The sequence below is a fragment of the Saccostrea cucullata genome, unplaced genomic scaffold (genome assembly GCF_032062105.1).
Source record: "Saccostrea cucullata isolate Sc308-1 unplaced genomic scaffold, CSIRO_AGI_Scuc_v1 ctg3325, whole genome shotgun sequence".
Taxonomy (NCBI): Eukaryota; Metazoa; Mollusca; class Bivalvia; order Ostreida; family Ostreidae; genus Saccostrea; species Saccostrea cuccullata.
In genome coordinates this window covers 25,250-51,788 of record NW_026932779.1, presented here as the reverse complement: position 1 = coordinate 51,788, position 26,539 = coordinate 25,250, and the positions used below count along the sequence as shown (strand labels likewise).

The following is a 26,539-nucleotide window of genomic DNA, read 5'->3' as shown; positions in this document are numbered from 1 at the left end:
CTGTATTCCGTAAATTATGGTATTTGGACTTTTAAATTAATGTGAATGATTTTGATGCTTTCATGATGCAAGTATGTAACATATCACAACTAAGTTAATGAAAGAATTTTTTTTCATGTTCTGTGTAGAAGAAAAATACATCATTATGATTTTATAAAAGAAAACACAATTCTTAGAGAACAGAAATATATAGATTAATCTGTTGACAGAATGGTAATGACCAAACTCGTCGTCGTTTAGCCGTATACTGCCTGAAAGATGCTATTCTTCCTCTGAGGCTCCTAGACAAACTGATGTGTGTCATCAACTACATGGAAATGGCCAGGGTCACAGGAGTCCCACTGCCATATCTATTGTCCAGAGGTCAGCAGGTCAAGGTTGTGTCACAGTTGCTGAGAAAGGTAATATATTTTTGGATTTTTGTATTGGATAAATTGTAAAATAATTGAAAGTTGGACTGACCTTGAGTCTAACCATATAACATTGAAATTTAGTTAATTATAACAAAACATGATTGACATTAAATTTGTGTCTGCACTATACAGAGGAGTACAAAGATGTTAACCTGTTTATTACTTATTAGGCTAAAGAGCAGGATCTCTTGTTACCGACCCACAAAGTAGAGACTGGTGACGAATACGAGGGAGCCACTGTCATAGAACCAGTCAAAGGTTACTATGACATCCCCATAGCAACCCTGGATTTCTCCTCCCTGTACCCCTCTATCATGATGGCACACAATCTGTGTTATACCACACTGCTTAGTCAACACTCCATACAGAAGGAGGGGTGAGTACAGATAATGATTAACAACTTTACAGGTATGTCATACCATCCAGAAATTGGAATAGGATACAGTTTAAGTTTGGTATCTAAAACACTGAAATCTTGAAGACAATTGCTATGTTAAAGTCATTTGGAAATCTTAACCTCTTTTTACCCTTTATCTGGAATCTTTGGATATCTCAAAGTTTTCCTGGTTTCCCTTCGATTTCAATATAACAAGACTTGACTGTATGTAATTTTCCTTTTTGAGATCTAAAGTGTAAATAGCCAGAAATTTTGTCATTTTTTTTACAGATTAACCCCAGATCAGTACATAAAGACACCCTCAGGAAACTACTTCATCAAATCTCAGTACAGAAAAGGTCTACTTCCTGAGATCCTGGAGCATCTGCTGTCTGCTAGGAAAAAGTGAGTTCCTGACTACCATATAATTTAATAAAAACTTGACGAGGTGACATTGATAACCTCATATGCAATATACTGTCACTGGGATATGTTAATTGTGGTCCATTTTAGAAATTTGTGTCTTTTTTTTGTCAAGTAATATGAGAGAGAGGGGGGGAGCAAAAATGGAGAGATTTGTACTCAAATGTTTGAAAATGTTTTCTAGAGCAAAAGCTGATCTGAAAAAGGAAACGGATCCGTTTAAGAAGAAAGTGTTGGACGGTCGACAACTGGCTCTGAAGATAAGTGCGAACTCTGTGTACGGGTTTACAGGGGCTCAAGTGGGAAAATTACCCTGTCTGGAAATCTCACAGGTGAGTCTTTATTATACCTCCAGATTTAGAAGGTCTGCAAACAAAGTGCCAAGCTTATTAAATAAAATTTCAGAATTCTATAAAGAATATTGAGTGTAACTTCTCAATGTTGAAAATCAAGGAGATGAGTGTAGAATTTGCTTGATAACCATTCATTTCTTATACTGTGGTGCATATTGAAAAGAAGGGAAAAAGAAATTTTAACTTAGTAGAAAAGTAAGGAGAATTAAAATATTCTACAAAATGTTTTAAATGCTTACCTGTGTAGGGTAAAGTGTAATGGTTCAACTTTATTGTAGAGTGTGACAGCTTTTGGCAGAATGATGATAGAGCAAACAAAGACCTATGTAGAGGAACATTATACGATGGCTAACGGGTATCAGCATGATGCAAAGGTAACATACAACCCACGCACCCACCCCTATTTTTTCCCATACAAAACACTTGCAAACACACATTTTGCTTTACACAAAAACAATATTATATTTGGATTGTACGTGCATCTTTATGTACCACAACAGAAATCATTTTGTGTTAAAATGAAGCAAATAATTTAACAACTATCATTAAAGTGTACTCTTAAGTTTGATGGCATAAAGAATATAATATTGTGTAGTTGATTTATTGCTATATGTAATCGAACTGTAAATTATTTTCAAAATACATTTAGTAAGATTAATAAAAGGTGAAATTTAATAGTGATGGAAACTAACAGTGTGCTGCATTCTGTCTGAAATGTTTAGGTGATCTACGGAGATACAGATTCTGTAATGTGTAAATTTGGTGTGGAAACTGTCGCTGAGGCGATGAAGCTTGGACAGGAGGCAGCCGAACTGATCTCTGAGAAATTTATCAAACCAATCAAACTGGAGTTTGAGAAGGTCAGTTTTAAGGTCAATTTGTTAGAGCTCTATAGAATCATGTCCATGCTGGACATGATTCTATAGTCTTTTAATTCTGTTAATATCAGCTTCTGTGTAGGCTAGTTGTTTGATAAACTAAAGTGAACTGGCAATTGGAGAATATTACATATACAGTGGACCCTCAGATATCCGGAGCCAGATATCTGGATGCTTCAGTATCCGGACAACTTTTTCCTCATAACAGAATTTTTAAATTTTGACTTGTTATAAGGCTCAAGTGAGAATGCTTCTGATCACAATTTGTCCGTTGTCTGTCGTTGTCGTTGTCGGCGTTGTCGTCGTCGTCGTCGTTGTCGGCGTTGTCGTTGTGTAAACTTTTCACATTTTCATCTTCTTTCCAAGAAAACTGGGCCAATTTCAATTAAACTTGGCACAAAGTATCCTTGGGTGAAGGGGATTCAAGTTTGTTTAAAAAATAAATTTTTTGTTTTCCAAGGTGTAGATAATTGATTTAAGAAAAATTATTGGCATTTTTAAAAAATCTTCTCCTAAGAACCACTGGGCCAGGAAAGATGAAACTCATGTGGAATCATCCTCAGGTAGTGTAGATTCAAGTTTGTTCAAGTCATGACCCCTACAGGGGATCCGGATTAAAATAAATTTGGTGTAGTTTTACATAGGAATATATAGGAAAAATCATTAAAAATCTTCTTCTCAAGAATCACTGGGCCAGGAAAGATGAAACTCATGTGGAATCATCCTCAGGTAGTGTAGATTCAAGTTTGTTCAAGTTTTTGACCCCCGGGGTTTGTAGGGCGGGGCCAAAATGGCCGATCAAAGTTTTACATAGAAAATATATAGGAAAAATCTTAAAAAATCTTCTTCTCAAGAACCATTGAGACAGGAAAGATGAAACTCATGTGGAATCATCCTCAGGTAGTGTAGATTCAAGTTTGTTCAAGTCATGACCCCCGGGGGTAGGGCGGGGCAAAAATGGCCAATCAAAGTTTTACATAGGAATATATAGGAAAAATCTTTAAAAATCTTCTTCTCAAGAACCACTGGGCCAGGAAAGATGAAACTCATGTGGAATCATCCTCAGGTAGTGTAGATTCAAGTTTGTTCAAGTCATGACCCCGGGGGTAGGGCGGGGCCAAAATAGCCGATCAAAGTTTTACATAGGAATATATAGGAAAAATCTTAAAAAATCTTCTTCTCAAGAACCATTGAAACAGGAAAGATGAAACTCATGTGAAATTATCCTCAGGTAGAGTAGATTCAAGTTTGTTCAAGTCATGACCCACGGGGGTAGGGCGGGGCCAAAATGGCCGATCAAAGTTTTACATAGGAATATATAGGAAAAATCTTTAAAAATCTTCTTTTCAAGTACTTCAAAGCCAGGATTAGTATATTTGTATGGAATCATAAAGGTAATGTAGATTCTAGAATTTTTCAAATTATGATCCCCTTGGGGGTTAAAAGATGAGTAACTTAAATTAACTTTCAGTTCTGATCTGATGTGTTTTTTCCTAGCTGATGTGCTCAGGTGAGCGCTGTGGCCCCTGGGCCTCTTATTTAACGTTATTTTGTCTTGTTTAACTGGTAATTCAAATATCCGGACGCTTCACATATCCGGACAAATTGAGTAGGACCAAAGCGTCCGGACGAATGAGGCTCCACTTATGATATTATCCTAAGGGCATTTACTGTATGCAGCATAAATATGTGCTAATGTTTATAGTGAAGTAAAGTTGCTAATGTTTATAGTGAAGTAAAATGGGGGCATACACTGTTGTATTATTTTCAAAAAATGTGTGGATAAAAGATTCGATAGAAAATATGTTTTCTTTTTTTAGGTCACCTGAGTCACTCAGGTGACCTATTGCTATCTGTTTTCACATCGTTTTACTCGTTCGTTTACGTCGTTCGTCTGATTTTTTCGTAAACTTTTGAACATTTTCAGAGACACTTCTTGCAACCACTGAACCAATTTCAACCAAATTTGGCAAAGCATCTATGGGTGAAGGGGAACAAAAATTATGAATTTCATGATTCTTGCCCCCCTGGGGCCTGATATTACAGGTGGGGCCAAAACCACTAAAATTAATGCAATCTTTAAAAATCTTCTTCTTTACTCCTGGACATCAAGCAGTCAAACTGTTTGCATGATTGTAATCAGCATTGAGTCCTTTACCAAAATTGTGAAATTCATGGCCCTGGGGTCAGGGGTACTTGTGCTAGGACGGGGCTAAAAAAGTATATAGTGAAAATGCATTATTTCTTTAAAAATCTTCTTCTCTTCTCCTGGGTATTAAATAAACTAACTAAGTACATAGTTATGATGAACAAGAGTGCCTCTACTAAAATTGTAAATTTTATGGCCCCAGGGTCAGGGATTCTGGTGTAAGGGCAGGGCTCTATTGATTATATAGAGAAAATACATGAATTCTTTGAAAATCTTCTTCTCTGCTCCTGGGTATTAAATATACTAACTAAGTACATAGTTATGATGAGCAAGAGTGCCTCTACCAAAATTGTGAATTTTATGGACCCAGGGTCTGGGGTTCTGGTGTTAGGGTGGGGCTCTATTGATTATATAGTGAAAATACATGAATTCTTTGAAAATCTTCTTCTCTGCTCCTGGGTATTAAATAAACTAAATAAGTACAAGTTATGATGAGCAAGAGTGCCTCTACCAAAATTGTGAATTTTATGGCCCCAGGGTCAGGGGTTCTGGTGTTAGGGTGGGGCTCTATTGATTTTATAGTAAAGATGCATGAATCCTTTGAAAATCTTCTTCTCTGCTCCTGGGTATTAAATAAACTAACTAAGTACATAGTTATGATGAGCAAGAGTGCCTCTACTAAAATTGTGAATTTTATGGCCCCAGGGTCAGGGGTTCTGGTGTTAGGGTGGGGCTCTATTGATTTTATAGTAAAGATACATGAATCCTTTGAAAATCTTCTTCTCTGCTCCTGGGTATTAAATAAACTAACTAAGTACATAGTTATGATGAGCAAGAGTGCCTCTACCAAAATTGTGAATTTTATGGCCCCAGGGTCAGGGGTTCTGGTGTTAGGGTGGGGCTCTATTGATTATATAGTGAAAATACATGAATTCTTTGAAAATCTTCTTCTCTGCTCCTGGGTATTAAATAAACTAACTAAGTACATAGTTATGATGAGCAAGAGTGCCTCTACCAAAATTGTGAATTTTATGGCCCCAGGGTCAGGGACTCTGGTGTTAGGGGGGGCTGTATTGATTATGCATGTATAGTGAAAAAACATTAAATCTTTGAATATTTTCTTCTTTGCTCCTAGGCTTTAAGCATATGAACTACCTATATAGTTATGAGCAAGGGACCTAATCTTCAAGAATTGTAAATTTCAAGACCCCAGGGTCAGTTGTACCATAGAGGGGGGGGGGGCTGTTCTTATATACTAAAAATGAATGAATTGTTTGAAATGTGCTCCTTGGTATTTATCAAATATTTTTAAAAAGCAAGGATGCCTAGGGCCAGGAAAGCTTTAAAGCCAGGATTAACATTTGCGGCAAAGCAAAAATTGTGCAATGTGTGGATCTAGGCCTAAGAGTAAAGGGTTCATGTGTGGTAGTGGCACAACTAATTATTGCTGAATATTACTGATTTGTTGAAATGCATTTTTTGTTCCCCTACCCTGCCCATGGGTATCAAGCAACCAAACTAAGGAACTGTTAAGTGTATAGTTATAATGACCAAATTGTAAATGCTATAGCATCTGGCTTAAAACATGGATCAAATTCAATCACTGGAAAGTTGTTGAATAATGCTCAGGTGACCTATAAGGCCCATGGGCCTCTTGTATTGGATTGTGAACATGAAATTTTAAAAAATATAATATTTTGTGATTTCCAGGTGTATTTTCCATATTTGTTGATCAACAAGAAGAGGTATGCAGGACTGTACTGGACGAATCCAGACAAACATGATAAGATGGATTGTAAAGGAATAGAAACTGTCCGCAGGGATAACAGCCCTCTAGTGGCCAATCTAATCAACACCTGTCTACAGCTCATCCTCATTAACAGGTAATTGTCTACCTTTCATCCTCATCAGAAGGTTATACTGGGTAATTTGCAGTCATATAGATTTCCAATGAAAAAACTTTTACAAATGGTGAAGTTGATGGAGAAAGCAATATCTACGGTAATGTATTGTTTTAATATAGCTTGTGGTAATTAGTTGTAATGTGGACAGATTTGGCCTTGTCTAAATGACCTTGGTTTAGGGTCATGACATCCTCTGTTCATAATCCACTTTGATTAAAATTTTGAGCTTTCAAACGTTAAACCATTGCAATATTATTAACTGTATAAAAAGAATGAAGACTGTATTTTGTACAGGGATCCTCAAGGGGCTGTGGAGTATGCTAAGCAGTCTATATCTGATCTCCTGTGTAACAGGATTGACATCTCACAACTCGTCATCACCAAGGAACTGACAAAAACAGGAGACGAATACGCAGGGAAACAGGCACATGTGGAACTGGCACACAGGTAACTATTGACTCATTACTGTAGATCACCTATTTTTGTGAAATCATACTTTTGCAAAATAATTGGAGATATTCATTTTAAGTTGTGTAACTTACACCTGTTTCATATTGTTCTTATCAAATGTTTACTTTATTGGATTTTCCTGCATTGTGCTTGATTCGGTATAATAAACAATTTATTGCATGAACGTTCAGGAGACATAAGATTTCCTAGCCCATGAAAAATCTATTCCCCAAGGCAACGCCCGAGGGGAATATGATTTTTCATAGGCCAAGAAATCATGTCTCCCAAACTTTCATGCAGTAGATGTATAGTGTGCTTTAACTTGTCATTTGACTGCAGTTTTTTGTTTGTGTTAATTTCAAATCTGTTTCTTAACAGAATGAAGAAGCGAGATGCAGGAAGTGCTCCACAGCTGGGGGATAGAGTTCCTTATGTCATCATCGCCGGCACCAAGGGGTCGGCAGCTTACATGAACTCAGAGGACCCCATCTATGTCCTGGAGAACAACATAGCTATAGACACTCAGTATTATCTGGAGAACCAGCTCTCCAAGCCTCTACTCAGAATCTTTGAACCAATTCTAGGCGAGAAAAAGGCAGAGTCTGAACTTCTGAGTAAGTCAACTGGCATGGAAGTTGTCAAATTATAAAACCTAGGCAAAATTATAGTTGACAACTTTATAATTGGGTAAAATTTATTGAACATTTGAAGCAGTATGCCTCATCTTTGAAGGACAAACATTACTGTAGGTACTCTGATGTTTTAGTTTGTAAATGGCACATAGTTGTTTTACTTCCAGCAGGGTTGAACATTTAGAGGGATATGATTAATCATGTCCAATTAAGGATCAGAAAGGTTTCATTAATGTTTGTATTTATGAAAAACATGAATTTTTAATGTTATTTGATATATTATAGGGGGAGACCATACCAGGACAAAAACAAAGGTGGCCTCTAAGGTTGGGGGTTTAATGGCTTTCGCCAAGAAGAAGGAGACTTGTATTGGTTGCAGGACAGTGCTACAAGAGGAAGGTAAGTTATCATGGAGTAATAAGTATGATGTCAGAAAGTCAGGAAGTTCAATTGGAATATTTAAACCAGTTGGAATCACTGTTTATTTAATTGGATATGCAAGAAATGTTGATTTATTTGCATGCACAAATTGAAAAAGAAGAATGTAGACATGAAAAATTGAATTTCTATTAGACAGGGTTTATTAATTCTACCAGAATTTTACTTAAGACTATATGTTAAAGTTCCATCAAATGCATGTTCTATATATTACATAATCTGATAATCAAACACTTATTCTTTTGACCTTTGTAGGTGTGGCTGTGTGTAAGTACTGTAGACCAAAGGAGTCAGAAATCTACCAGAAGGAAATCTCACACCTCAACATTCTGGAGGAGAAATTCTCCCGGCTCTGGACTCAGTGTCAGAGGTGCCAGGGCAGCTTACATGAGGATGTACTCTGTACCAGGTTAGTGTTTATAACTTACGGGAATCTTACATGGGGATTTTCTCAGTCTTTTGGCAAGTTAGCAGTTTTAAGGGTTTCCCTTGAGGTAATGCTGTGTATTACTTGACATTATTTGTTAACTTTTCTGAGCTCCTTCCCAAATTTGAGGTAGGGAAGTTCTGCATCATATTTAAACACCCATAGAAGGCTTATATTAACTTCTGTCCTAGTTGAAAAAAATTACTCTACTTTTCACACATTTCCTCGCAGTCGAGATTGGGTGTCCTTGTTGAATTACTCCCCTTTTCACACATTAACTTTTTTCAGTCAAGATAGTCCTATTTTCTACATGAGGAAGAGTTGAATTACTCCCCTTTTCACACTTAAACATTTCGTTTCAGTCGAGATTGTCCTATTTTCTACATGAGGAAGAAGGTGCAGAAAGACTTGGCGGATCAAGACAAGCTGCTGATGAGGTTTGGGGATCCCACCTGGTGACAGTGTTATGTATGGTGGAGGACATCTTACATTTCCAATCAGATAGCTCATGCAATCAAATCCAACTCCAACTCATGTGATTTAGCAGTTCTTGAAACTCCAAGCAAATAGGCTCAAATAATCCAATAACTGGCACTGGCTTAATGCACATTCTAGTGCATCCTGACTGGAAAAAGTGCTTCCAACAACATTCTAAGATCTGAATCGTGATTAACTTAAAATGTGTAAATTGAATCATTTGACTGTGTTATGAATGAATTTACTAAGAAGTGCTATGTGATGCTATGATTTGTGACAATTAAGTGTGATGAATATACATTTGTAATTATTTCAGTGGACAATGCTTAATTTTTTCCACTGCAACCTCATGATCATTAATAAAAATCTATGCAAGAAAGTTAATAAATTGGTATTTTAAAACCTCACTGTCACAAGTTGTTTTACCTAATTTACTTGATCAACATGAGAATAGGTTTGAAAATCTGCAGTATCTAAAGATCATTTTAACAACCATAGAATTTACAAAATGCTGACTTCAAGCAGGGTTGTTGAATCCATGTAACATCAACTTATCTTTCAGTAGCCTGCCTCAATTTAAAAATTGGTCATATCTTGATTATCTAAAAGTTGGGAAGTACGAAACAGAAGTGAAGTATTTTACATCATTGATGTTGCATGCTGCCTTCATTTATAGATATGCTATTTGCAAGGGATGCTCCATCTTGGGGTGACCTTGTTATTTTTTAGATGAAAAATTTTCTGATATACTGGTATTAATCTTAAATGTTCTTGCAAAATGCAAGTCGTGGATTGGAAGGTTATAAACTTTGAATTTATGCTTATGTTAATCAAGTAGAATTAAAAAAAAAATACAAGGAATATTAATTCGTTTGAATCAGTTCAAAGAAGGGAAAAAAGAGGTTAAACAGCACATAATGTTCAAAGGTTTCTGTTTAAGTGCTATTTGTACATATTACTAATTTTCATTCATTATCCATTCATAAGTTTTTATGGGTCATGGTTTGTATTGACATAGAAATCTTAGATGTTAAAGGGCAGGGCTTCATTGTGCATTAATTGATTTCGGGCGAGAATTTTCCGATTTATTTTTGGAATTAAAAAGACATTTACGTCTCAGTCATGTTTGGCGTGTAATTTCATGGATAAACATTTGAGGGACCCTACATAAATATTTAACAGTGCTTGACTCAGATTTAACAGATGTTAAGTTTGTCACAGACCCATGGCAAAGGTGAATAGTGGGTAGTACCTACTCAGGACCACGTAATGAGCCAGGCCTTTGATGTATTGAAATTCCAACAAGGAACATTTTTTCCATCTATCCTTTTTTTCAATTAATTCAGTTTTATAATAGGTCAGTATCACTGGAACAGTATGGGGGATGAGCCGAATGGGAATTTTACCTTTTAGCTTAATTTATATGTGTGTTACGATTTTACCCCCCCCCTCCTCTCACTATGTTTGGTATGTAAAAGATGAAGGGGGTGTGAGATGGGATCCGCCCATTACACAGGTACATGTAAGAAGAGAAAGGCTATCAAGTTAAGTTGCGTGACTCTAGTGTGTTGCTATTTGCATTGATTTACGAAATGTTTGTTTAAAGTTTTTAAGTAGGGGTCACTAAATTTAAATCCCGCCGCATATAACGTAACATGGTAATGCTCATTCACAAACTTGGAAAAGCGAGTGCGAGTTGTTGTGATTTGTGACTAATTATAGATACCGTTGACCCTATGTAAACTCAAACAACAAACATCAGTGACAGTGTATTTTTAGGAAATATTTACAGAAAAATCCAGAACGCCTACAAAATTAAACACTCACTTGTCATAACGGACTCACACAGGTAAGGAAGTTTTGTCCATTTTTTTGGGTAAAAATTAAATGAATTTTAGTAAAAGTGAATCTTATGTGTAACCATCAGATTATTTTATGAGAAGTTTTTTTCTTTTTAAATTATTTCAATTATGAATTCCAAGGTTTTCTAATAATAATAATAATAATATCCATGTCAAGTTTTGAGAAAGTGGAATTTTCTAATCAAACTTGGAATTTTTGGGGTGGGCGTTCTACAGACAGATCCCTGTTTGATTTCTATAACGGGTCTAAGTTTGCTTGAATTACCTTTCATCCTATCGATACATACAGTCATAGGGTTTTATTAACTACAGGAAGAGGAAGAGACTGTGGTCATCCTTTTAGCTAACCTCTTAAGTTACAAAAACATCAACAAGTATGGTTCAACAATAAGTAGCATCTTTATTTTTTTCTTCACATTTTTTTTTATAAAATATCACGAAATTTATAATTTTATCAATGTTGTTGTCTGTAACATGATAATCAATTTCTCAATTTTCTTGCAAATGTGTTGATACATTTTTGTGCATTTGGTCATAGCTGATAAAAGTTAAAAGACTTAAAAATCAAAGATATATACCGGAAAACAGGTAGCCTCTAGTGTGATCTAGAACCTCGTAGCATAAAACAGTATTTCACTGTCAAAATTTCAATGAAAAACCGACCATTATCACCTTAAAGTAAATTTTGTAAAGATTGTATTTTCTGGCAAAATAAATATTGGGTTCTGTGAATGTGATAAAGAAATTCAAATCGATACAAGGCCTTTCAGAAGGATAAAGCCCCGGGAATGGGGGATAAAAGGCGGACGGGGGATATTGTAGGGCCTCGATTGTCATCCAGAATCTATTGTGACAGACAGGTATTGACACGATGTGTACCAGTTATAAAAATCTTAGTATTTCGAGGTAAATACATTTATCTGAAGCTGGCCTTTTTCGTTCAAAGAAACTGTATTTGAATATGGTACAATTTAATATTTTAAGAGCATTCTGTCGTAACAAATACATGTAGTTGACGATGATTGATGTTTAGAGGCATTTTGTACCCAGAGATTGAATAGATTTTCAACATAAAAGATGACAAATCGGTTTTTATAGAAAATATTTTTTTTTCAATTTTTTATAAGTTAATGCATACCTGTACCTGAGATTGCAAAGCAGCGTTTCTACTTTTTATATCTTAGCAATTATTTTTCATTGGTCATTGGACGGTGACAAAATATAGCGTAATAACACTTTTTAATGTTTCTAAATATAACCTTAAATATTTATGTGTTTTGAGTGGCTTTAACTGTTGCAAGCTCTATCTGATCTCCCCCTCCCATTTCGTTTTCGGGTGGGGGGGGGGTGTATTTGGGGTTAGGACTGGGACACAATTGAAAATCTGAAAAAAACTCGATAAGCATGCGCTCCGGTCTGTGAGCAAAGATGATTCAACATGGTAATAATTCCACTATGTCACATGTTTATTCTTTTTTCACAAAAATGTTGAATTCAATTTGACGTACTGTTTTGTAATTACCAGTGTTATGAAAAACAATACTGTACAATGTTTCATATTGACTTTGTTGATCTTCGTATTAATAATCGGCTTTTTGCGCCCTGCTCTATTACGAGGCGCAACACCGTAGCGTGATTTCCTTTATACCCTCGCTGCACATTTGAGTGTTACCTTTGGAAACTCAATAAGACTATTTCTATAGACACGCCAGTATAGGTTAATTTACCGGTGCCCGACTGTTACCGATATGGAGTTGATATTAGTCATTTAGTCCTATAATTCATATCCAATTTCCTATTTCTATCGGGAGCATCACGTAAGGTTGGAAGAAAACCAACAAAGGGAGGGATCGCGTGTAATCCTAAGATCCCTTTTGATGTAATGCAATGAAATAGTAGAGATTTAACACTTCCAAATCTGACGGCTAACATTCTCTCATTAAAATCGCACCCGTGTAACAGGTGACGAATCGGGAGTGGTGAGGGGGAAGAGGAGGCTGAGTTTAACCCCCCTCCTTCATCAGAACTACTCCATGTCCCATAAGTACACCCCTCCCCCCCCAAAAAAAACGTTCGTGCAGTAAAGTGTCGTAAAGTTTGTACCTTTTTCAAAGCATAATTTTAACAAGTTGGATACTAGCTGCAGAACTGTAGCATTGTGATTATAATATATAAGTCTAATGGTCAAAGACATACTTAAAACCATAATGTAACAGTTCTGCAGCTAGGTGGATATATGAAGTACAAGAAAATACAAGATGTGTTGGTGAAACACTATGCCCCCGATGGTAACACAATTCTGGAGTCGGAAGTAGACTTGAAGTGGTATATACTTAGCCGTGACAGTGCAATAGTTATGGACTAGGTTAAAGTTGACAACAGACAGACAGACAGGACAAAAACAATATACCCCGGGATCTTTCGATCCAAGGGCATAAAAAAACCAAGACACACGAGACAGTTTGGTTTAACAGAGTTTCTTGATTTGGGATACATATGGGAAACTAGTGGAACAACAATTAAAACCCATAAATCGCTTCATCTGCTCCGTTGACAATTATTACCGAGAGATGGAACAACCTTTGGAATTAAAGAGCCTTAATTATGTAAAGTCACAAATAACGTCGCGCTCTGATTCGAAAGAAGATAAAACTTTTAAATTAATGTACCTATATCTTTTGATCCGCGTTCATCCACTGGTACCTGTAGGTGAACAATCCCCCTAGCGGATCCTGGCGGGATTATCCTAACACTCATAGATATTAAGTAAAAAATATCATGTTATTTTATTCCAATAATTCCAGATTATGTAACTGCTTCGTTTTCAAGCCGCGGTCTACCTTTAAATCTGGTCATTCGTCGAAATTGCATCAAAACCATTGATTTAAGGCGATCTATCGTACATTGGTTGTGTGTTCTTACACCAGAGTGGATTGTGACTCTCTGATTTCAGTTTGGATTTAATTTACGTTCGTTGTTCCTTTGTTGTAAGTATCTTTGACGATTTAATTAAAACATATTCTGAACGTGTTTATTCTGACGATTTTTATGACAACAAATATTGTTGATATTCGAAAACAGATTTGTAGAGAGTTGCAAGTAAGCTTTGACTATATAGAAATGTTCTATCTTGAATATTGAAATGAAAGAATGATTAGCAAATACACATATGAAGTTTACTTTATGACGGTTGCTAAAAAGTTTTAATTCGATTTGTGGCCTAAATTAATTTGATTGAAAATGAAGCAACGAATTTGATCCAAACTCTTAAAAGATTCAAAGTTGTTTTGGATTTTTGGCAATCACCCATTTCTTGTGTAAATCCATTGTGCAAAATGATGGAGAGCTCATACTGAAATATTAAATAATTATTGCCAAAATGGTCTTAAGTTTTATTTATTCTAAAGATGTTTTTAATTCGCGCTTTTTAAGATGAATCATTTCGGATTCCATTCGCCATTGTCTTCTTTGTCTGTGTTACCATAGCTTTGAATAAAATTGTTTCTTCGACCTATGTCTAGTAACCTAGCACATCTAGAATGCATAAGTTGTTGCAGCTGAAAAATTATTTCGAAAGTCGCAATTTTAATATTTTTATTTGTTTGTTGTTACGATAGAGATTAATTAAAAAACATTGTTTCAAAGTCGTAAAATGAATGCCAAGGTCATTGTAAGCAATGATTTGGATATTCATTCAGAATATTCAAGGTTATATGATAAATGATGTCATTTTTTATGTCAAGTATTTTTGCTAATCTTGAAATCGCTATTTTGCATTTCTGGAAATCGATATTGCATAACCAATAAATTTCTTATCAATACGGAAAATATTTATAAATCATTACCGAAACTTTTATTATTTAATTTTCGAATCAATGTGTAGCATATCCAAAATTCTTTCTTTTCTTAGCTTTTCTTAGCTAATTTCTCTCTGGTCATTAAGGGTATGTGGTAGAGGACTTTGGAAATACTAATTTAAAAGATCATTTAAAATCCTGATGTATGTTGCTGTCTGTCTGTTTGGTTATGGCAATAGCATGGAGATACATGTATATTCGGATCACATAACATTATATAGATGTTCAGATATGCGACCAATTTTGGGGCTTCTTGGTAATGCAGTTAGTCTGCTGTAAGTTGGAATATTTGGTTCAAAGAAAAAAAAGTTCACCAAAAAAAAAACTGCACTTCTTGTGCAAATGAATTTCGATATAGCAAGTTTGACATTTGGTTATACATTTGCTTTGAAAATATGAAAAGCTCTCCTTGAAGTTTCCAATCCTTGATTGTACGGTATGGGGATATTTTCACACTTTGGGGGAAAACCAGAGATAAACATTACTTAGTTCTTTGTTTGTCCGTATTGATCTAATACCTCAAACACATATACTCGGTTATACTTTCATATTAGTCTGGACGGTATGTCAGTGACCCTTTCTTGTTTGCGGTTTCATTTATCAGAATCGTAAAAATAGTAGACCATTCTCCAAGTACACAATCTGGTTAGATATTTTGATGCTATGTTGTATAAATTTTAATGATGGTTTTGTCAACAATGATATTCGTAAAGTGGGGCGAATGGCAAATATTGGTCTTATCAGGCAAACTTAGACTTCATTGTGACGCGAGAAATGTTTTGTAGAGGATTCAAAATATTCCTCATTTGGCGAAGATTTACTGTTCATAAGACCAATAAAATACAGATCGAGACGTACGCATAGTATGTGTCATTTTAGAATTCACCGAAGACGTATGTAAGATGCAACTGCATTCATTGAAGAGTTAAGACATCTCTCTCTCTCTCTCTCTCTCAAGAATCGTCAAAACTAACAAAAACTCTCAGACCTCTTGTCCCAGTTTTGCACTTTTCTCTCTTTACCAAATGTTCTGTGTCCTCCCTAAGAATGGTTAATTTTGGAACCAAAAAAACACGGTCCCCCGCTTTTAATTTATTACTTGCATGAAGCAAATCAAAGATATTGATTCTTTAAATTAGGGTATAATTACATTGGGAATTAACAAATAAATCGGGATACTGCATGTTTGATTTTTTTGTTAAAATACAGAGACCGGAATAACCCGAGCAAGCAGAGGGTATTTGCTAACCTTTGAAGTGACAAGGGTTTGTTTGACTGCAATAAGCTATTTTGTGTATTTTTGTATGAAATGAAATAATTAACGATTAACGGAGCACTCCGACAAATACCCCGGTACAATTATAATTTTGCTGTAGTAAAATTAACTTTGTCCCAGAGAGAGAAAAAAGGGAGATAGAAAAGAACCGCGGTCCCATTGTCACACGAATATTTTTAAAAAGGTCTAATATTGATTTTTTTTTTTCAAATACAAGATCTAAGAAATACGCTTTTTAAGATTCTACAACAAATTTTATGCCTTTATTGGTCAACATTATTATACATTAAGTATTTTCACTTGAACACAATTCGAAACAATTTTGTTGCGTGTTTTGTACAATGTAGAAGAATAGAGAATCAAATGAACATGGAAATTAAATAAAACCGATATGCTTTTTTTTTTAATGCTACGATAACACAATTTATGTGATACGTTTTGTAGAGTTTTGTGTTTACAAATACTTGATGTATCCTATACCTTAATTTGTTTTCATTCAATTATATAGGTAGATGTTTCCGACTCCCAGACGCCGACTAATACACTAAGGTAATATATATCAATTACTTCCCGAAACTTGGTTTTTAACTCTTCCATGTTACTGAAATTTTGCTTTTTAAAGAGCACATGCTAAAAGTAAATGCATGTTAAATTTAATTGATAGATATACCTTTTTGTTAAAAAAGAACACTGATTTTCATGGTTTTGATATAAGTCGTAAAAATTCATTAAAATCAATTTTTCTATTAGATCTAGCTTGTCGTGCATATTATCTTTAATATAATCAATGGTTACGGCAACCTTAAACAACATCCTGAAGCTAAAGGTTATTACATACAGACATGGATAAAATGGGTAACCTTGGGCTATGCCGCTTTTATATTTTTTATCTGAAACACATTGATTATTGAAAAACAAAGGAAAACATGGGATATCTGTGCAACTTTCACGGATTTTGTAATCCTTTATTAAAAAAAATAAGTGATAGACATCTTATCGACCCAATGGATCAAAATCGTGCGAATTTACAACGGTAACATGTTAAATTCTAACCGATAAGCCTTGTTAAATGTGCATAATTTAGGAAACGATGTTACCTTACTAAATGAAAGTGCACATTAAAAGCGCATGATTTTAATATGATAATAGATCTTTTATTTATTTAGTCTGATATGATCGTCTAGCATTTCCCTATTTGTGTTCAATGGGCTTTCGTGCTTCCATTTAAGACTGTTAAACAGTTTGAACATGTGCAGAATGGAGCAAACTTCCTTAAGAGGATTTCTCTGTAAAATCGATATTGACCACAAATCTTAGTTCTTTTACATAGACACGTCAGCTAATCACTTTAGGATGCCTTCTTGATGTTATTCTACCAAGTTCCTATCAAATATTGGCCATATTTCAGATTTAAGCCGTGGCGTTTTAGATCTGTTATACCAGGAGATATAGATCAGATTAACTAAGTAATGCTTGAGTTCGATTGAAATATCACCGTAACCCAAGACCACAGCGTCTTAGATAGGAGGGGATCCTTTCAATAGAGAAGTTTAATATTGCCAATATCTGATGAATTCAGAACTTTAACAGTATTGTTGTATTATCTTTGTGCAGAAGAGGTTATAATGTGTATATAATTTTATATCTTGTAGTAGTATTAATGATGTCTAAAGTGGCGTCAAGAACGTCAAAGTGATACTTCTAACTGAACAACGCGAAAATAAATCCAACTAACTTCGAGGAAGTTTCTGTAGTTCCCCAGATTTTCAGTTTTTAAAAATCGTGTAACATTTTATTTCTTTTTCGTCTCTAGTTTCACCACTCGGGGTCAGTTATGACATAATTTGTCTGGAAATACCTCCTTTTTTACCCACACGCATGGTGATTAATAGCGAAAATGCATTGGTACCCCTCGGGCTGACTTGCTACAAATAATCATGAAATAGTGCAATCAATTTAAACCATAAAAAGAATGAGTTTCTCTGCGATCGATGAATAGAGTAACATGTAATTAATTAAAGTAAATGACAAGTGATGAAAAATGGACAAAGCGACGAGTTCTGGCAGTTCTTCATGTAGAGTTCAATGAAATCTTGTCACCAATTGTCGGCCAATTAATTTTATTTCATGTTTTTATTTTCTATCATCATTAGCCCTCTGTACATACGACTCTTTGATCTGTATTTGTTGTAAAATAATTAGATATTGTTAAGTGCATGAATTAATCAAATTAGGATATTAAGTGCACATGCATATGGTCACATGAACATGTATATGCATATCAATCTTGTACTGAATATGCTTTAAGGTGCATTCATTCGATGCAGGTTTTATGCTTTTTAAGTTAAAGTTAATTTTATTACTTGTACACATTTTTAGACGCTTTTCGTGTCTCCATGGTTACAAAGTGAGAAAGGATGGAAATGGTGAAAACCTATAACACTCAGTAATGGAATATAACCCTTTCTCAGGTCTCTCGCATGTGACAGTGTAGATTTTCAAAGTAAAAATCGTAAAATTTATTTCATTGTGATGTCCCGACGACAGTAAAATATAGAGGCATTTTAAAAACGTCCACTGGGTTAAAGCATTTATTTAGGTAAATGAAATGTCGCCAAACAACAGACCCACAAACCATTAATGTTTCGTCTGCAACAATAAAATGAGAAGTCGTATTACTAGTAAATAAAATGTAGAAAATTTTGAGCAGTTTAGCCTAAATTGTTTTCCGTACCCCACAAAGCGGCTATCTTTGTCTCAAGAACTAGACATGTTAATTTGAGAACTAACCGTTTACGCTATTTTTCACAATTTAATTTTGTCTTTGGTGAAAATTTTCTCTCGTCCCTACAGAAATTCCAATGCGATATTTATCGAAGGTAACAAATACTTGACGAACAGGTCCAAGGGATATAGATCAAAAGCCTGACCCCGGGGCCTGAGGGTGGGGCTCTGTGCGCGATACGATAGATAGTGAAATAATATATATATTGATCGTCTGAGGTCAGCGTGACTGTACGCTGATGTCAGCTGTTGGTCACACGGACAGTTGTTTTGACACGGGATGTAAAAAACGCACGTGTAGAGAATTTCAAGTATTTACCAAAGTATATTCGATATAAGCATATAAAATTTCAGGAGGTGTATTTCAATGGTAAGACTTATTTATTTAGATATAATTATTTTTCATTTTTCAAATATTGCCTGATAGTATTATAATTTTTGACGATGGAATGACGTTTGTTCACTTATGTTTGTAAATTGTCTTTATTAACGAATTTAAATCTTTAAGAATATAATGTACGTAGAACATAGCATATGATTCATCTCTATATGTAAATCAATGTTAATTAAATTTAAAATTGTTATAAATACTTTTAACAACAATAATTTCAAAATTTTAATCTTAGGAATAATAAATATACAAACAAAGTCTGAACCGTTGAGTCATAGTAGTTTTAAGACTTAAATCATTCAAATTGTCTGGGTAATGATAACGGACGAAGTCAAAGATCGCCCCTTCGTTTCTTGGTCTGAATGCATTCTTTCCAAATATAAAAGGTGTCTTGTTGAAATAAAAAATAAAATATTTCTATTTCGGTTGGAAAAGCCACAGAAAAGGCTAATTCTGAATGGAAAGGATTGGTTGATTTTTCTTGTATTCATTATTATTAGGTAATTTCAACCTTGAATATACGTTGATTTCCTCCAACTGGTATGACAAATCCATACTTTTGTCATATTGATCTCTTCATAGCAGAGTTAATTACATTTTTCCGTGTAGTGTGAAATTTGTGAGGAAGATATCGTCTAATGTCATGACCCATGTTAAGAAAAGTATTAAAACCAGTGGTTAGGCTTTATAATATACAGTTGTAAATGTTAGAAAGGCGTTATTATGACTTTTTAATAGATACCTTTTAAAAGTGCTAGCAAGAGTTCATTGAAACTAATTTTTATAGATATAACTTAAAATCGAATGATATTCTGAATTCAACTATTCTGAATGATTTTGGAAACATTTTTGGTCCACTAAAAAGATTAAAGAATTAAAGTATTATATTTAGCCCACTTTTACATAAATTTCCGGGAGGGGTTTCTTCTTGGGAGTGACACTTGTTACATCGAACCATGACTGGTGTTTTATACAAAGATTCCTCGGGAGGAGTCTTTAGGAAGGGCCATTTGTTACATTGTACTTTTAACACGTTTAATTATACGGTCTCCCCATAATTTTATGCCGAACACAGGTCCCTGTATCTTTTTTAAATTTCTGTTCTGATATTTAAACGGAGCTTTAACGTGAGTTGACACTTTAATGCGTTTTGAGAATTTTATTAAATTAGTGCGGGCGTTATCTCACTAGCTAGCCACTGAACGGGTGCAGACCCACGCTAGACATAAACTGTACTGTGTCATGTTCTTTTGCAAAGCAGGAAACTGGTATATGTAGATATTTTTCCTCTCTGTGTGTCAAGTTCTGAATATACTGGAGTTAGAATTGGATTAATAACTTCCATTACGGTTAGCGTTCATTTGAATCAAACTTTCCAATCGTGTAATGGAGTTTTCTTACTGAATTCGATATAAACTAGGATATTTATTTAAAGGTTGGTTGAAATTCTGATTTATTATTTTAATAACCACACATCACCTTTCCTAATACATGTATTGATAAATGAATCGAGGTGCAATTTTATTACTTTGTACTTATGACATCAGTTTAAAATTTAAACCTCCATTTTTATGACATGCATGTATCTTGACCTGAATAATTTTTCTCTAAGTCGGGGAGCCTGAATCGACCAGAATTTTCATGTTGCAGCGAGGCATCAGCTTATGTCGTCATAAGCTTAACGTCTCTTTTGTTTAAAGTATAAACATAGGTAATAAGAAAACACGTCACTGTTTTAAAAACAAACTATAGGCTGATTAAAGGCGGGTATATAAAACTCTGGTTGAGAATAATGTCAATTGTGGCTTAACTTAATCTAATTTTTACAGAAGGATCTGCTGTAAGTCCATGTTCTTTGGTTTGTAAAAGGTTTTGCCAGTCTTTATTAATTCTCTTTAGAGGTCCGTCAATCGCTTGACAAGTTGAAGTGGAGCTTAAATTAAATTTTGATCAGGGATCGATGTCTTGTGTAGAGCGATTAGAAATCAGATTATGTTGGCAAATCCTACTTTACAATGTAGAACATCAAATCAGCGCCATTAGTTGATTGATTTCTTCAATGAGTATGTTTGTACATTCAATAAGCAGCGACAGCTGTCCCAGTACTTAAGTTCTATAAAAGGTTATAAATTATTTTTGTCAACAAAGTGAGAATGTTTTTATTGAGACTTCCAAAAACACGAGTTATAGTTGAACGACATATCCCTTGACACCACAAGGACCCAGGGGCGCGGATGCAGACAGCGCCCCATATAAATTTTCTCTTGACAGAAATGAAAAGGCTAATTTTGGCATGATGTATATTTTCTACTTTCTTTCAATAATACTGTATCATTTGTAAAACCTTCCATAACATGCATGTGTTTGACTTTAAATTATTTTGTTTCGGAGAAAATGACAATTCCTAGAGAATGCAAATAATATACTTAGTTGATTTATAATGAAATTAGCACTTTCGGTTATTGGACATATGAATTATCTATTAATATCAGAGACAGTTGCTAAATAAATTTTTGATCAAATCAATACGCGAGAGGTACCCCTTGATCCGTTATAATTGAACTCGTCAGACCAAATCATTGGCACTTAACACCTTAGTAATGTAGTTATCACCCCCTGAAAGGCAGCGGGCAGGACCCATGGTCTGACCCCGTCAAAGGTAAATTGGATAATTATCCTTTCTCAGTGGGACAACAAAATACCGGAAATCATCCCTATAGATAAGAGTTATCTCCCTTTTTTAAAAGGTGTTAAACTGTACACTTCTTACAAATACAGACACCACGTGAAAATTAAGGTCTTATTATATAATCAGTGTAATCTTCGATTTTCTCTCGCTAATTCTTTCTTTTCCTTCAAGAAATGGTATTTGGCTCAGGAGAAATTCATGCAAGACATAGATCGTGGGATAAGAATAAGGGTCTGGGCTGGTCGAATTGTAATTTCTTGTGCTTATCTAATTAATTTCTCTACTTCGTGGTTTTGCATTCATTCTGACTTTCCTGTGTATTTCAGGTATGTTGATAATACTTCCATTAGGGCGATAAATTTCTCGAGAACAATAGGTAACATTGGCAATAAGTCAATACTTTAACTATATAGAACATTATTGCGGTTCTCCCAAAAAATAAATGAACAGAATTGTGTTTGGTGGTCCTTCGCCAAAAACAAAGCCTTGTCTTTTCTTATCGGAAACAAATTAGTCTCGGACCACCGGAACATTGTCTTAGGTTGGCGATTGTCATCAGTCAGTTCAGGTATCGAACTCTGGAGATTTCAATCAGGGGCTGGCGTGACCTCATGTCAATAGAATTCCGCTATTTTTAATATGCACTAACACGCTTGTATCTCTCTGTATACTCCGTAAACCGCTATTGTAAACAAAGAATGCAAAATTGTTTCTAATTTACGATCCGGAATGATGAAGGGAATTTAAACAGATCGAATGGACAGCAAACATTGATCTTTTGGCCTTGTTTAACTTGTATCTACATAAGGCCTTTACTGTGGACATTAAATCTCAGCAAAGGGTGGTACCATTGTAAAACACACCCGTCATCAAACCTCCGTCACTCAATCTGTTCGAGGAATTCCGAGTATTTGAGGGTTAAGTTGACAGCTGAGTTCTCTTAAACGTTTAAGTATGTGTCCATCAGGCAAGGAGTTAATTAAAAACCGAAAGGATGCTTTGATTTGATTTGAACGATGAACGTGATTTAAAAGGATTCTCCTATAACAAGTAAGGGGACCCATATGATTTTATTCCTTAAATTGTTGGAATTTTATTTTTCTTTGAGGTTGACTCTGAAAGGATTATATATTATTTAATTTTATATTAAGAGCTGGACAAAAATTTAGATTTGAGAAAGAAATCAACATCTTTTTTAATTCCATGTTTCTTGTTTTTGCTAAAAAGGTAATTTTGGCAGCCAACAAAATGATTTCAGATCAGCGACTCCCTCTCTCTTAATCCTCTTTCGTAAGTTAGTTAAAAATAAATTAGGGTGTAATAGATTAATTCCTCCAAACCTGAACAGGCTTATTTAAACCACATTTAGACTTCGTAATCCGATTTCGCCGCTTTCTTTTCAAAATTAATGCTTATATGTGTAGAGCAAAAAATAGAGACTTCAGTAATGATATTCCATGCAAATGATATTTTGAATTATGAACAAACACATATAATGTGATATGCCAGGATTCTTAAGTGAAGAAGATATGTCTGAATTTGTTCTTGTATTTGGATTTTCTTTCTTCAACTTGTGGTATGTGACGCAACGCAATAATTTAATATTCTCGTATTATCAACACATGCAGAGCTTTGCCAGAGAAATTTGATCTGTAAATATTGTATTTGTTGGAAAGAATGCATCTAGTTTCGAAGACGCAAATTAAACACTTCCAATTTATCTATTCCTATTCAGATTTTTATGATGCATATAAGTTTTCATGTATTTTTATGTAAATACCTGTCCTTTGAGTGACTTTTAGAATTATGTAAACCACCGTTTCAACATTTTTTTTTTGTTTAATTCGGTTAGAATTATTCTTACCTGTATTTAGAAAAAAATTAAACATTTTGCTGCGTATATTTAAATAGTAAAGAAATTGTTCATAAGAATTTTAACAGAAATAAAAATAATTGCATTTAGCGTTGTGGAACTATGGATAGAATTTCACTGTATTGCACCTATTGAATAAGACCTTTATTACAATCTTGTAGAGAAATTTACACGTTAGCGGTGTGATAAAATTGGCGATATTTACAAAATCCCCGTTTTATTGACACATTATCAAAGATGTGTCAATAAGCAACAGTGCTACGAGAGGTAATGAGATTAGGTTTGAACAGGGGGTGTGGGTCCAACATATACCCGATATGCTAAAATTGACACAAAATTCTATCAAAAGTCAACACTTTATTCACTGTGTACAAAACTTGAGATATTATTAAAGATATTCTAAAACGATAATAGCATAGTGAATGTAAATTATTATGGCTTTTTATTCATTTCACAAATACAAGCTTGTTGCATAAACGCCCCCTTGAGAGGAAAATTAATATTTAACTTCGAAAGTCAAAACTGCATTTGAAAGAAAAGGACCACGCATTTGATAATATGGCACTTTGTCAATAGAGATGAGAAAAAGCGAAAATGCTGGAGGTTTGCAGGTTGTTTTATGATAACTATATTGATTCTTCTCACTTGTAAATGGCTGCAAACTCGACAGTTTACGAGATTTACGCACTCTTACGATATGATGCTACTTGTGGTAATATGAACTAATTTCCGATATTGCAATCCGATACACATAACGCGATTTCAGAATTATTTCCTTAGTCTAGTGAGGGGAGCATACATCTAATTTCATTTCTCAGGTGAAGTGTTCATGCATTCAAATACGCAGCCCTCAAGTGAAATTAAGTTTCACACCCATTTCCTTGTGTTATGGCGTGTTTACTCAGTTTGTCTTGTTTCTATTTCAGATGGAATACCCGGATCAGCTAGTCGTGGAAATTCCTGTCTGGGTCTGTGGAACACAGAAATGGGTCACGGGCCTGACGAAGAGAACTACGTGTGATGACGTCATTTACGCTTTACTCTACAATGACGGTAAACATGAAATAGAAAACACAGACAAATACACTATTTACGAGCGGTGGCGAGATGTGGAAAGACCTCTACAGGGAAGAACCAAAATACTCAAAATTTGGCGGGCATGGGGAGCCGAGCAGTGTAGCGTCCAACTCACAATGAGGCACGCCGACGAGATCGGTGAATACGGAGAGTTTCTTCACTCTCGTCGCAGACGACATCGAAGAACTAAACATAAAGAGCGGGAACCACGCAGACATTCCAAGTCAAGAACAGACCAGCGAAATAGTAACTCGGAATCTCGTCTGAAGACGATGGAAGAACTGGCGAAATTAGTGATTCAACAAGAAAGGAGATTACACGACATAGGGCACAGGATAGAAAACACGGACCAAAAGATTTACCATATTGAATCCGAACTGCACGAGTGCCGTGTGGCCAAAGATGGCGAGAACTACCTCCAAGAAGCTTATCTTAATTCAGGACAGGATGATAGTATGACGGAATTCTTGAGAAATGTGGAGCCTGAAAACTTGGAAATGTATATTCAGTTCTGTGAGCGCGTGATTCAACTCGACGACAAAATTCAAAATGAAGAATCGAAGATAATGGACCTTTCCGAGCAAATTCATGAACAGAGTACGTTGAACGACGCATTTCATAATGCCGATATGTACAATACAAATGCAACGGACGGAAATCTCGAAAGCGAACTTGCCAATCTGCAGGCGGACTTAAACCGCATAGTGTCCGCAAACATGATGCAGAAATATAAAGCAGTGGAAATTACAAAAGAAATTGACTACTGTGATAGAGTTTTACATCAAAAGCAAGATATTATTCAACAACTTCAGAAAGAGCTGGAATACTTAGAAAAATGTGATGAAATTGTCGAGGAGTTACCAAAACAGAAACATAACCAAACTGTAGATTTCTTCCACACGAGCACACCAATAAGCCATCATACCGAATCCAAAATCAACCAGTCAACAAAGCGCACAAATGACAATGATGCTGACTACGTTAATATTGGCGCCATAATGGAGTGGCAAGAACAGGAAGACCAGATCAACACATGCGCACAAGGGAGCTACGAACACGAGGCTGGAGAGAGTAGTACAAAGAAACACTCGTTTGACACGGAGGACTCATTTTCAGTGGATACAGACAATACGTCTAACGATTCACAGTTTGGTTCAGCCAATCAGAGAGACAGGTTCTCAAATAAATTCAACCAAACCCGCCCTCTGTTTCAGTTTCCTGCCACCACCTCTCTGGACAATGATGAACTTATCAGTGAACGGATTCAGAAGGAGATATATGCCTACAAAAGTCCCCGTAAATGTAGCGATTTTACTCGCAGTTTGACGAGTCTCAATGGGGATCGGTCATTTGCGTGCACGAAGAGCGTAGACGAAAATGATTCCAATTCAGACACTGGACTGAGTTCCATGCACAGTGACGAATCTCCTAATTTATTAGAAACCCTTGTATAAATTGTTTCCAAGTATAATCACCATTTGTGTTCAAAGAAGATAAAATATATTAATTGACAATATTTGTCAGAAATTTGATAAAATTATTATTCAATTGATGTTTTCCTTGTCTTTATTTTAAATATCAAGCATGCTTGTAAATTAAATATAGAGAAAATGAACCCATAGTCCACTTTCTAAGGAAGGAATTCTTTAAAATCATTTGTCAGTATTGTTTTTACCCAATAATAAAACTGAATTTGAATTGAACCCAACTGGATTTTTAAACTGCAATGTACCTAAAATTCCTGAAAAAACAAACATGTACATAGCTATAGTTACAGTAACTGTTCTACCAAACCTCTTTACTCCTCACT

At 35.1% G+C, this 26,539-nt stretch overlaps 2 protein-coding genes across 5 annotated transcripts; both read left to right on the top strand.

Annotated features, from left to right (window-relative positions):
* Window positions 1-208: 208 nt before the first annotated feature.
* On the top strand, window positions 209-9,328 carry LOC134236121 (DNA polymerase delta catalytic subunit-like). Its single transcript, XM_062718299.1, has 12 exons — window positions 209-401; window positions 584-789; window positions 1,081-1,194; window positions 1,397-1,544; window positions 1,844-1,939; window positions 2,288-2,425; window positions 6,303-6,475; window positions 6,791-6,943; window positions 7,325-7,560; window positions 7,864-7,977; window positions 8,272-8,425; window positions 8,806-9,328. Exons 1-12 carry the CDS (start codon window positions 294-296, stop codon window positions 8,900-8,902), a joined length of 1,737 nt encoding a protein of 578 aa, XP_062574283.1. The 5' UTR covers window positions 209-293; the 3' UTR covers window positions 8,903-9,328.
* A 1,258-nt stretch (window positions 9,329-10,586) lies between these two features.
* On the top strand, window positions 10,587-26,232 carry LOC134236118 (ras association domain-containing protein 9-like). 4 transcript variants are annotated; one of them, XM_062718297.1, is made up of 3 exons: window positions 10,587-10,769; window positions 16,424-16,464; window positions 24,579-26,232. In XM_062718297.1, exon 3 carries the CDS (start codon window positions 24,579-24,581, stop codon window positions 26,181-26,183), a length of 1,605 nt encoding a protein of 534 aa, XP_062574281.1. In that variant the 5' UTR covers window positions 10,587-10,769; window positions 16,424-16,464; the 3' UTR covers window positions 26,184-26,232. The 4 variants fall into 4 exon arrangements, with proteins under 4 accessions (XP_062574281.1, XP_062574280.1, XP_062574279.1 ...); XM_062718296.1 differs by lacking the exon at window positions 10,587-10,769 and adding an exon at window positions 13,502-13,769; XM_062718295.1 differs by lacking the exons at window positions 10,587-10,769; window positions 16,424-16,464 and adding an exon at window positions 19,048-19,069.
* Window positions 26,233-26,539: the final 307 nt, after the last annotated feature.

Coding starts and splice junctions, on each gene's coding strand:
- LOC134236121 (XM_062718299.1), top strand. CDS start 294: ATGTGTGTCATCAACTACATGGAAATGGCCAGGGTCACAGGAGTCCCA. Junction 1,195..1,396: donor CTGCTGTCTGCTAGGAAAAA/GTGAGTTCCTGA, acceptor AATGTTTTCTAG/AGCAAAAGCTGATCTGAAAA. Junction 1,545..1,843: donor CCTGTCTGGAAATCTCACAG/GTGAGTCTTTAT, acceptor ACTTTATTGTAG/AGTGTGACAGCTTTTGGCAG.